The sequence below is a fragment of the Cnephaeus nilssonii genome (assembly GCF_951640355.1).
Source record: "Cnephaeus nilssonii genome assembly, chromosome: 11".
In the NCBI taxonomy this organism is placed as follows: Eukaryota; Metazoa; Chordata; class Mammalia; order Chiroptera; family Vespertilionidae; genus Cnephaeus; species Cnephaeus nilssonii.
In genome coordinates, this window is record NC_137082.1 from 62,883,485 (window position 1) to 62,896,375 (window position 12,891).

Sequence of the window (12,891 nt, forward strand, 5' to 3'; positions counted from 1 at the left end):
GCCACCACAGAGCCACTGATCCACATTCAGCTGACGAGGCAAAATCTGAACTACTTTGCTTGACTCATGTCCAAGGCAGACTCCCTTAATTGAAAAATATGCTGAAGTGATTTATCTATGGAGCCTCCTTTAGGTTTCAGATGTTAGATGAGAGCTTTTCATGCAGCTGAGTCCATTTTCCTCTTTTGCGTGGTTAAAACCAGGTGATTGAGGACATTTCAATTAAAGTTTATCAAAGTTACAAATAATGAGTCAAAAGAACTGGGAGGAAAAGGGAGTATTCTTCTAAAGTACATTTTTCAGGAGTTGTTTATTCATTGTTTATTATTAAAAGTTAACAATTTATCTTACCAGAATGGGCTCATCTCAACAGAAGAGCCCAAGGCAGAAAGAGGCAAGTGTTGTGACTGACTGCCGGAGATAAATGCCATCCCCAGCGTCCCCGGGGGATCAAGCAATCGGGGAGAGAAAGGCACTTGTTTCTGTGGTGTCGTGCATGTCATGTAAGTCTCATGTGGCAGCACTGTACAGATAAAGCAAATATTTTATTCTGTTGCTACACTTGTTTTAGGAAAATTCTTTATCCAAACTTTAAAGAGCTGTTTAAATAGTCCCCTGCTTCATTTGGAAAAGTGAGTATGCAGATGTATGCTTTCCACCACTTTCTATGGAGTAATGGAAGTTTAATGAGGGACAGGTAAAGGCAAGCTGTGTTAGCAGACAGTAACTAGTTAGGTTAGCCAGGAGGACAGGATCTAGGGAGCTTTAAAAGAAATTGTCCTACTACCACCTCACACCTTCTCCTACCTCCCAGAGATGCTGATTTATTAGGTTTAGGATGGGCCATGCCTCAGAACCTTTACAAACTTTCAGGGCAGTTTATTAATGATAGCCATTCTGACAGATATTGGGGTGATATCTCATTGTGGTGTTAGTTTGCATTGCTCTGATATGAGTGACCTTGAGCATTTTTTCATATGTCTATAGGCCATCTGTATGTTTTCTTTGGAGAAGTGTCTATTCAGGTCCTTTGCCCATTTTTAAATTGGATTGTTTTGTTTTGTTTCTTTTGGTGTTGAATTATATGAGTTCTTTATAAATATTGGATATTAACCTCTTATCAGATGTACCATTGGCAAATCTGCTCTCCCACTCGGTGAGTTGTCTTTTCATTTTGTTGATGGTTTCTTTTGCTGTGCAAAAAAGGTTTTAGTTTGATGTAGTGACATTTGTTTATTTTTTTCTTTTGTTTCCCTTGCCTGAGGTGATATATCAGAAAAAATATTGCTATGAGAAATGTCCGAGATTTTACTGCCTATGTTTTCTTCTAGGATAAATCAACAAACAACAAGTGTTGGTGAGGATGTGGAGAAAAGGGAACCCTTGTGTACTGTTGGTGGAAATGCAGATTGGTGCAGCCACTATGGAAAACAGTATGGAGATTCCTCAAACAATAAAAAATGGAGCTGCATTATACTCAACAATTCCACTTCTGTGTATATATCCAAAGAAACCCAAAACACTAATTTGAAAGAATATATGCACCCATGTGTTCATTGCAGCGTTATTTACAACTAGAGGCCCAGTGCATGAAATTCATGCAAGAGTAGGCCTTCCTTCCCCCAGCTGCCAGCACAGGCTTCCCTCTGGCACCCGGGACCCGGGCTTCCCTCGCAGCCCTGGCTTCGTCTGGAAGGTCATCTGGAAGGACATCCAGAAGGATGTCTGGTCTAATTAGCATATTATGCTTTTATTATTATAGATAGCCAAGATATCAAAGCAGCCCAAGTGTCCGTCAATAGACAAGTGGATAAAAAAGTGGTGGTACATATATGCAAGGAAACACTACTTGGCCATAAAAGAATGAAATCATACCATTTTGACAGCATGGATAGACCTAGAGGGTCCTATGCTACGTGAAATAAGTCAGACAGAGAAAGACAAATACTATGTTATTTCACTCTAAAGAATAAAATAAATGAATAAGCAAAATAGAAAAAGACTCATAGATACAGAGAACAGATTAATGGTTGCTAGAGGGATGAGGGGTTAGGAATCAGGTGAAAAAGGTGAAGGGATTCAGAAGTACTAACTGAGAGTCACAAAATAGTCATGGGAATGTCAAGTACAGCATAGAGAAGATAGTTGGTAATATTGTATCAACTATGTATGTGCCAGGTGGGAGATGGCTCTGCAGAGTATGTGGTTGTCTAACCACTGTGCTGTGCACTTGAAACTAATACAAAGTAGTGTTGAATGTAAACTGTAATTTAAAAATAAAATTTAAAATAATAATAACATCTCTGCCCTTCTGTGTGACAACACTACCTTTGACTGGCTGTCATGTTGGTAAGCTCCCAGGTGTGCATTATCAGAAGAAAGGGTGAGTGGGAATCCATGCTCTCACCTGGTATCCAGTGCGATGTAGACATTGTGGGCTACAAAGTTAGTCATGGACCCAAGCCTAACTAGTCTCTCCAATAAATACTCATAGTGACACTCACACTGTAATAATGAAGCTTTCTCAAAGACGGTGGGCCAATGATTTCCTGCAACTAAAAATGTTCCTTTATTTAAATTAATGGCATCTAAAAACAGTATAATTAAAAGCTATACCCCGATTATGAATGGGTTTAACCCAGAGAAGACAGGCCAAGTGTGCTGCCTTTTGGGGGACATGTGACAGTGATTCTTGCCCAGTTTCTGAGAATGATCCTGAGAAGCAGTAAAAGTAATCGAGTGCAAGGTTGGCAGGGTAACGGGGCAGCCGTCCAGCTTCTTATCGTTCTGAATAGTTCCATGTTTCAGATGATTATGTCTGTTGTTGAAAAAAAACAGGATCTAGAAAATTTAAAGCCGGTGACTTTGGACTAAATCTCAGGGGAGAGCTGAGCAAATGCCAAATGCCTAATTAGAAGGAGACAATAAAAAGGTCAATTTCTTCCATTCTTTGTTTCTTTAAAAAAATAGTAACTTGAATCTCAAAGCTAAAACTTCGAAGCACTGCCCAGCTGGTCATTGGATGTGGCAGAATGCAGGTGCCACAGTTGCCTAATGAACATTGGGTATTAGAAAGGCTGGTGCAGTTTTTGAGATTCAGAACGAATTTCCAAATGATATTAGCAGGACCTAAATGTTGCATTCCTGAAGTTCTAACAGGTGGTGGATGACTTATACTGGAATATTCTTTTTGTCCTTCATATTTGATTTGTTAGACTATTTAAAAGATTCTTCTTTAAGCAGACCAAGTCATTACTAAAATTCCTATTTAAATAGACATTTATAAATTTAGTTTAACATTATATTAAAATACCATTTGATTCATAAAGAAGGCTGAAATATCATTAAATAGCTAGATCAAGTTAAAAGTATAGAAATAAACAGGATTAGTATCAGTTTGGTGAAATTACATAGTGTTTCATTGCACAGGGAACCCTCTTCTACACAATTCACTTTTCATAACCTAACTCATTTTTTTAAAAGATTTAGGAATAGGAATCTTTCTCCCAGTTCTGATTTTTAGATGTGCTTATGAATTAAAATGAAAAACCAACAAGACCACAGAGGTGTAGGATGAAACAGAACCTCCTATGGCAATGAGGAATTGGTTCCTTTACTGAGGTCTGCTCTCTGTCCAATGCAAGAGCAAGTCAGGCTCCCACCTGCTGCCAGTATCCACCTCTCCCGGGGTTTTCCAGGGGGTCCTTGGATTTGTGATGCCCTTTGAAACAGCAAATTTAAGATAATCATCAAGTCCATGAAGATTAGGGGAGATTTAAGAGTCCTCTCCAGGGATTAATTGCTACTTTAAAACAATGCTGGATTTGAAAAGGAATTCTCCCAGGCACCAGTGGATTAATCTTGCCATTTCTCTACTGAGATAAATGAAAGAAGAAGCAATGCCAGCAAACACTATTCTGTCAAAGGATCCTCCAAAAACCAAACAGTCCAGAGTACAAACGCCAAGATTTATAAGCAGCAGGAAGTATGTTGGGCCCTTCAGAATAAAATAAATTCCCCTGCGTATTTTGGCCGTGTTCTTCTATTCTTTTCAGGCTCAAGACAGATTGCTCACATGCAAGAAATAATTTCCTTGTGGGTTTATCTCAGAAGATTCACACTCCAGCCTGCTCTTCCGGGGCTACCTGGTAGGCTGAAATATGCTAAGAAAATACAAGTTAATATCTAAATTAGGCCAAAAACCAATTTAACTGAGAGGATATCAACCTCATAATAATGACAGCGTTTTCAAAGTCCCAAATAAGTAATGTTTAGAATAGCCACCCATCTTATTATCATTAAATAATATGATTAATAATAGATGGGGCACAGATACTTAAACAAATTTCAAGTGGGAGAGAGGTACCATAAGTCTGTCTTTGAGAAGTGGGTATAACTAGGACAGAAACTTGATTTTAGAATTGGTCTTTGGTAATGGCTTTGAGTCCCTTCTTCACCAAATGCATGAACTTAACTGTAACCTAACATCCATCCTTCTGTTGGTCAATGTCGGTTTTCCCTGTCCTCTGGCGAAAGAGCGTCTGACCCTGGAGACGGAAGTTCTTTCTATAAGAAGCTTTGTAAATTATTCATGCTTGTCTGCTACAAATGGCACAAAAAGGATTATTTTTTGAGTGGGTTGGCCTCAACTCATACCATTACAACTTCACTTTCTATTGTCCTAAGAGGAACCTGGGTTTGACATTTTAAAAACTGCTCTACTGCCTCTCAAATTGGAGACGAGCAAAATGAGGAGCAAGTAGCATTTTATTAAAAAACCCAAAGGAGCAGACACTGGTTGGGGGCGGTGTAAGAAGTTATCTGATAAGCATCATTCGCCAAGGAGTGAAATCTGACACGTTCCCTGATTCAGTAGCTACTCCTGAAACCCCTCTCCATAAAAACCATAGCTCAAAGTTACCATACATGGTACTCAGTATGTTTTCTTTACCTTTAAAAAATTCTTACACTTTTCCAAATGCATATATTTTTCCTCTGGAGTACTTTAAAATAACTTGACCAAAGCACTCTTAGTTTACATAACTTTTTCCCAAAGAGCACAGGTACACAGATCGAAAAGCTTCCCTTAGAGGTGAAATTAATTGTTTTTCTCCTAAAACTACCAGGTGTTACTACTTCTCTAAATATTTTGCAATAACTAAGGTACCTAGACCAATGGACCATAATACTATGAATGTAAAAGGTTAACCATCTGAGCTAATACTAGATGAGAGTTCGGGGGAGTGAAAAGGACACTGGGTCAAGCCCTGGCCATAGGGGATGAATGCCTCAAGAAGGGTGACACTTTCATTCCATACACTTGTCTCCTCATAGACAAGGTGTTGATGAGAATGCATACCCATCAGGACCACACAGATTTAAGCCAAGCGCAATAAAGCATACAGCACTATGCACACGTAGCTGTGACTATTACGCTTCCACACCTATTAAGGGTCAAGGCACTCAGAAATCAAAGGAAGATTTATGAAGTCAGATTTACCAATTCTTCATTTTCAAACTCCAGGTTATACTGTGCGGCTTCTTCTGTCACTGGTTTCTGAACGATGTTTCTGCAGATGAGCCAGATGGTCAAACTAGCGATGAACATCCCAATATCAGGCACAAACACTCTGATCCCATTGCCAGCGTCAGCTCCCTTTAAGCTGTGGAAGGAAAGAAAAGGGGGAGGAAATTTAGTTGCTTTTATATTCCCATGGTTAAATTAGCATAAAGTATGTTTGAATCTTCTTAATGATTTAAAACAAAGGATACCCAGTTTCTGCTCCAAAGGTACCAAAAAGCTTTTCATTGACCTCAGAGTCTTATGTAATCTAAAATTTAGGAAGGTTCCACGGTTTCTCTGGAGTTTCGCAATATTACAAAGACCCCTAAGTCAATGCTCACTCTCAAAACAAGCTAATAAACTATATCATTAAATAAACAACATGTCCGGTCCAGATATAGGTGCTTTCACTCTAGCTGAAGCAGTTAAAAACTAGGCATGTACTAGTGACTTAAGAGAGCTTTTACTTTAGACATAAATCAAAGCCCAGAAGGGAAAAAGTAGAGAAAAATGCTAATATAATCCTTGAATTCAGGAATCTCTTCATTATTTGTAATACTTAGTTGATTTTTTCCATATTATTCCAAGAAAGGTAAATCCAGTATGTTTTTTTCTTTTAGTCTTGAGAATTAACAATGAACTTCAAATTAGAAATGTGGGTTCAAGTGTTAGTATGACATCGACTAGCTGCATTCCACTGGAGGATTTCTCAGAGTCAAATGTTCTTCCTCTGTGCCAAAGAGATAACACTATTTGTCTTCCTTATCTCATTTGAGTCCAATGAAAGTGAATCAATGTTATCAGAAATTAAACTTGTTTAGAGACAAAAAGCAAAAGATAGGAATATATATCAGTTAAATATATATGTTTTTTTTATATACTCTTTATGTAATTAAATACATACTGTGTTAAAGTCATGTTCATTTACATTGCATATATTATACTACAGGCCCGGTGCATGGATTTGTGCACTGGCGGCGTCCCTCAGCCTGGCCTGTGCCCTCTCGCAATCCAGGACCCTCAGGGGATGTCAGACTGCCAGTTTCTGCACAATCCCCACAGGCTAGGCTGAGGAACCCCACCAGTGCATGAATTTGTGCACCAGGCCTCTAGTATGCATATAAGATCTTTGGTTAATCTCTTCCCACCCTCCCCACCCCCTTCCCTCTGAGACTCATCAGTCTGTTCCATGTTTCCATGTCTGTGCGTTGAGCGTCTGTCCCCTGGTGGTCAGTGCGCATCATAGCTACTGGTCGAACGGTCGAACAGTCGAACCATCGAACAGTCGAACGATCACTTAGGCTTTTATATATAGAGATATTGTGATCAAAACATAAAATGATAACAAATAGAAAGACTGACCTCCCCTCCCCGCCCCCCACACACACCTAGAAATAACCATTAGCAACATATCGGTAAATTTAAAAAGTAGTAATAGCTACCACTGTGGAGCAATTGCTTTATGCTAAGAGCTTGACACATATTATTTAATCCAACTAACCATTATGTAGAGATAGGCATTATTATTTAACCTCCTTTAGATATTAAAAAAAAATAAGGCTTCAAATGGCAAACTAATTCCCCTAATGTCATAGAAATATAGAGTATTCTAATGTAGGATATTCCAGGGAAAAATCCTCAAACCAATCTAATTTCCTTTAAAAAAAAAAAAAAGGCCTGGAAAGGGCATGCCCTGCATAAGCTTTATTTTGACAAATGGCTCTAACCTTTTCTGAACAGAGAAACATGAAAATAATAAGAGATCCCCTTACCTCCATAAATAAAACAAATATGGTGTGTCAGAGGTTTTTTGTTTTGTGTTTTTTTAATGGCAAATTCCTTTCCTTTGGGACAAGAGTAAGAGAGTTTGATTAAGAACACTTCATCTAAACTAAATGTATAATGACATCGATGGTTGATTTTATCATAGGAAAAAAATGTAGATTCTTTGTATACTTTTAATGTATGCCTAACATGATCAAACAGCACAAATGAGAACTAATTTCATTAGAATGAGAAGGAAGGGGGTCAAGATGGATTTGGTGGAGTAGTTACTATAGCTCTTCCATGGAAAACAAACTAACCATGGCATTTTACGGAAAGTACCATTTAAGTGAGTTGAGGGGGAAAGAGTTGTTAAAGGAAAGCTAACAAGAGCTCCAGCAGTGGCCTCAGCTGATTCCTGCACCACAACAGAGATAGAGGAAGCCAGCGCAGAGCCTTAAGCCTGTCCCATCTGTGGACTGCATGAAGCTCCCAATTTGCAAACAGTCCCTTTGAGACAACAGTCTTAGCTCTGTGCACCTGGGTTCTAAAAGAAACATTTCATAGCACACATACGAGGGAGTAAATAAAGGCAGTTTGTGAAAGCAATCACTCCACCTGCTGTGAGAAAATTCAGCTATTGGATCCAGGATTAGGCTGAGATCCCAATTTAGAATGGAATCCTTCAGCGACATAGGTGCAAACCCATTAACTACTACTCTTGGCTTGCTGAATTAACAAAGCAGTGCACTCATAATACTGCCATTGCTTAAACAATAAGATTGAGGAATCTATTGAAGAGCATGTATAATGAATGGGTAATAGTCTAATTGATACATTATTTGGGGACCATTTTATCAACAAAATTTCTTTCTTCATTGTTTAGACCAGTGCCTACTAAAGTACATTAATCTGAATGCTAGTCCTCAGAAATGCTGTTAATTAAAACAAAACAAAAGTTAAAAAATAGCCTTAGGTCCAAAAATGTTAGAAAATCACAATGCATATTACTATAGTAAAGTACTTGAGAGGTTCTATAGTAAAACAATATATTTGTGTTTGTTTAAGCCTCTGTTTCCCAAATTTATTTGACTAAAACCATTTCTTCAAAATTGTATGTAATATTTATTATATTCTGCTGAGCTAATGTTCATGGCACAGATTTTAAAAAATGTTGGGTTAGAGTCTGCTCATGGGTCTAGATATTTGGTCAAAATGAATAGATAATATGGAAACTATACTAACATGTACCTAATCCCTATATATTTTCTTTTTAATAGGCCTCTAATAATTTTAGAAGTCAATGACATCTCATTCAGTTCCTTCACCCAATCACCCAAATATCTACCCATTCATTCAGTTCATGCTGGGAGCCACATGGGGTCTGTGCTTGGGAGAGGAGTTATGGCTGAAGGGGTAGATTTGAGAGTTTTCTTCTTACATATGTTGGCTCATTCAATAGAAAAAATTAGTGTTCAGAGACAGTGTATGGCATAGGTAATATATGTGTGAGGCTCTCTAAAGTAATTATAAGTATACATTACAGGCATTGAACAATAAATTAAATTTTACTTTTAGTAAATTCTGCATTTGGGACTAAGCTAACCAGGTATTGCATAGAAGTCCTGTTTTAAAATAAATTAATAATATCTATGTATACATTTTCCACAAAATGTTATCCCAGATAGTGCTTTTTTCCAGGCATGTTAAATTACATTGTTTTCATATATAAAAGTATGTATTAAACTGCTTAAAACATCATGTTCTCTTAAATAGGCAAACATTTCCTTTCCTATTTGTTATCGTCATTGATCTTATTTATCCAGAGTGATTATACTTGAAAGGGAGTTGAGGAAGCTGGAAATTGGGAATAACCTACATATCCATCAAGAGGATAATAAATAGATTAAATTAGGATAGATCCATAAGATAAAATAAATACTATAAATCAACAAACTTATATAAATTGTGTGACCTATGTATCTTACAAACATAATATTGAGAAAAATAAAGAAAGGAAAAAAGTAGTAAACATTCAGAATGTTAATCACTTAGGATTCAGGCATAAAGAACTAAACGCACATAACTATTTCTGGGCAAGGGTGAAGGATACAGTCAACTGTATTGGTAATGTTGAAGTTCTTACACTGGTTGAAAGTTGATTGATAGATACAAAAGTATATCTTTCATACTTCATATTTTTCATAGTCAGAACAGTCATACTACTTTCTTGTTTTTTTAAATATATTTTATTGATTTTTTACAGAGAGGAAGAGAGAGGGATAGAGAGTTAGAAACATCGATGATAAACATCGATCAGCTGCCTCTTGCACACCCCCTACTGGGGATGTGCCCGAAACCAAGGTACATGCCCTTGACCGGAATCGAACCTGGGACCCTTGAGTCCGAAGGCCGACGCTCTATCCACTGGGCCAAACCAGTTTCGGCTACTTTCTTGTGTAGAGCATATTTGAAGAACTTTAAGTCAATTACCTACCCTGGGAAAAATGATAAACAATTGATGCCATAATAGTCATGCTTATATTTGGCCTGATTGACTCATTAATTAAATTAAATCACAATTTTTCTGTCCAAGTCCAGTGAAGAAGTAAGACAGGTATGAATACTCATGAGCAAATTATTTTCCTAAGTTTGTTCCTCATGGACAAAACGACTTCTAAGGGTCCTCCCAAGTCTAAAATTTTATTATAGGAAAATCTACAACAAGAAGGCAGTGAGAGTGAGATAGGATCAGGAAAGATGAAAAATGTCACAGTTTCAGGAAATGCTGAAAATGAGCATCCAGGTACAAACACTACCAAGATCATTTAAGAAGTTCAAAAAGAATACTCGCATTTGTGCCACTCTTTGGGGGAAACAAGTCCTTTGTTTCAGAATTGGTAGGAAGGTCAACTCCAATTGAATTTCAATACAATGATAAAAATATCAAGTGAGCATCATTGAATGAATACAAACTATTAGAATGGTTGTACCTAGTTCTCTGGTGGCCTCTGAAGCTCATGCACTGAGAGTGGGTCTACGTTTGCTTTTGTTTTTCTTAAGCAGAAGCCCAGTTGGCTGATTCAGCTTCACCAGTCACCCAGATTTAATAAATCACTTTAAGGGCAGACAAATCAAGTGAATGTATATCTAATAGTAAAACAATGAAAGAGATAGGACTCTGATTTCAACTGCTTCCCACATATGCCTTAACAATAGCCACAGAGGCTACTTTTTATTTAATATTTGACTTCACACAGCAAGTCACGATAGCAGGCCTAATATATTTCATGTGAATGGAGAAAGATTTAGATTAGAAACTCTGGAGAGTAATGTAACATTTATTGAGAATCACATTCAATATTGGGATCAAGGGAATCCACAGTTGATGCATCAGAGAATCCAAACAATTAGCTCGTTTCCGTGAATTTCTACCACTAAAATGGCAATTAAATGCCAATTTCTAATTACCTAAAGGTGTGAGTTGGTGCTGAATTTTCAGGATATTTTTTACATTAGTGGTTGGATTTGTGTGAATACTTTAAAATCAAAACACTGCTTGACTGTTTTAATCATTTATCTCATTGTGAGAAGCTGTTGTAACACACACACTTTATTTTCATATCAGTGTGTTGCTGCTGGCTTTTCACTTTGTTATTTATGAGGTAGAGGGCCAGTTAAGAGTGTCCTAAAATCCTTGCTTTGATGGAGGGCATTCACAGGGGTGAAGAGAAGAGAAAGGGAAGAAAGGGCTAAGGGGACTGTCACATATTCATCCTGTGCACTTGGCTGTTCAGGGATGCTACAGCTGGCTAAGTCCAACTCTGTGTTCAGTGACAGTATATGACTAGCTTGAAATCGACCGCAGTGGGAGTATTTATGTCATGAAAGTTGGCCAATGCTGCAAATTGAGTACTTGTTCCCTAGACAGCTGGTTGTTCAACATTCACCAGCACACCAGTACTGCTGTCGAAACACTAAAACAAACAAACAAAAGAATAAAACTAAAGCCCAAAACAGTAACAATAAAACTCACTCCTTTGGTCATATGACAGAAGCAACACTCTTAAAAACACCCTAAAACCACTAACATCAAACCCAAAGTCCTCTACCTGGTGTTCAAGTTTCAGGTGTTCAATTTTACTTCTTGTTCCTTCAAATGTATACGTCTTCTTCTAGACCCCTCACCATCCTAGGGCAGTGACATATTCATTCCACTTTCTAGGTCTTTGCTGATCCAGTTCCTACCACTGTAACTTTTCACCCTCCTTTTCTGCACGTGGCCCAGTCAAAAATAACACATGTGCTCTTTCAAACTTGTCAATAGTAACATTTGTGTAAAAGGTTATATAGTCTATCCGGTCATCTCACCACTTGTCAGATTCTTCATGCATCTGATGCCTGGCTTCAGTGGCTCAGTTAGTTGAGTGTTTTCTTGTGCACCAATAGGCTGTCAGTTCGATTCTGGTCAGGGCACATACCTGAGTTGTGGGTTTGATCCCATGTGGGGCATGTAATGAAGGCAACCAATTGATGTTTCTCTCCCACATCAATCTTTCTCTCTCTCTCTCTTTCCCTTCATCTCTCTAAGCATGTCTTCAGGTGAAGATTAAAAAACAACAACAAATGAAATCCTTAAAAAGTTCTCCAGGCATCTGAGAACTCGTCCTGTGCTTCATCTTTGTTGATTTTGTGACAACAAGGATATCACCAAGGAAAGCCGTAGTGAAAGCCCCTCAGAGATACTTTCTTATTGTTGTCAGAAATAATGATAAACCTGCAGTGACCCAAGGACTCTCTCCATGTCCCTCTACTCCAAACATGCCCTGCCTCTTGCATTCGTCTTCTTCTTCCTTATTTTCTCTGAGTTTGCAAAGACTATTCCATCCTTCCTCACAACACAAATTCCAATAGCTCATTGTTTGGAGGCTCCAAATCATTTAGTCATAACAAAAGAGAAAACTCCACCATAACATTCATAAAAACAGAGCTGCACCACCCAGAGCACATCCCAAGTGCTCTGTCTTCCAAGTTCAAGACAAAACATGGGCCTAACTGTCCAGCTGGTCAACTACCAGGCTCTGTTGGAGATGAGGTTACAAGGACCACATGAAAACAAGCAGAAATCTCCATTCTGAAACCACACTGGCAATAAATACAACATGCCGTAACAGGTCCCTCCTGTTTGGATTACTGCATTGAAATACTTGGAGAAATAGATTAATTTTATTCAGAAAACCATAAGATATGCAATGGATGCAACAGAGTACGTTTATCTTCTTCATAAACATGGGATCAGAAATAAACAAGAAGCTGTGTGTGACACTACTGGACAACAGCACAGAATAAAGAAAACAGCATGAACTTTGGACTTGAAGACCTCAAATTAAACCCCATTTCTGCTAATTTAATTCAACAAATATGGATGGGTATCTATTAGGTCATAGGCATATTCCCAGGTCGTAAGCAGGCAGTGCTGAGTAAGACTGTGCCTGTACCTAAAGAGGTATTTGTATAAGGGGACAGGCTGATATGAGGCAAATCAGTTCCTGCAGACAAGAGAA

The 12,891-nt window shown here is 38.1% G+C and overlaps 1 protein-coding gene across 1 annotated transcript in view; it reads right to left on the reverse strand.

Moving 5' to 3' along the window:
- The window catches only part of PIEZO2 (piezo type mechanosensitive ion channel component 2), a gene marked incomplete at its 3' end in the record, with an annotated part of 333,950 nt that overhangs the window by 137,896 nt on the left and 183,163 nt on the right, over nt 1–12,891 (reverse strand). The window contains exon 5 of the mRNA XM_079783425.1: nt 5,501–5,663. Coding sequence (XP_079639551.1) covers nt 5,501–5,663 — 163 coding nt within the window. The remainder of the gene's footprint in view (nt 1–5,500; nt 5,664–12,891) is intronic.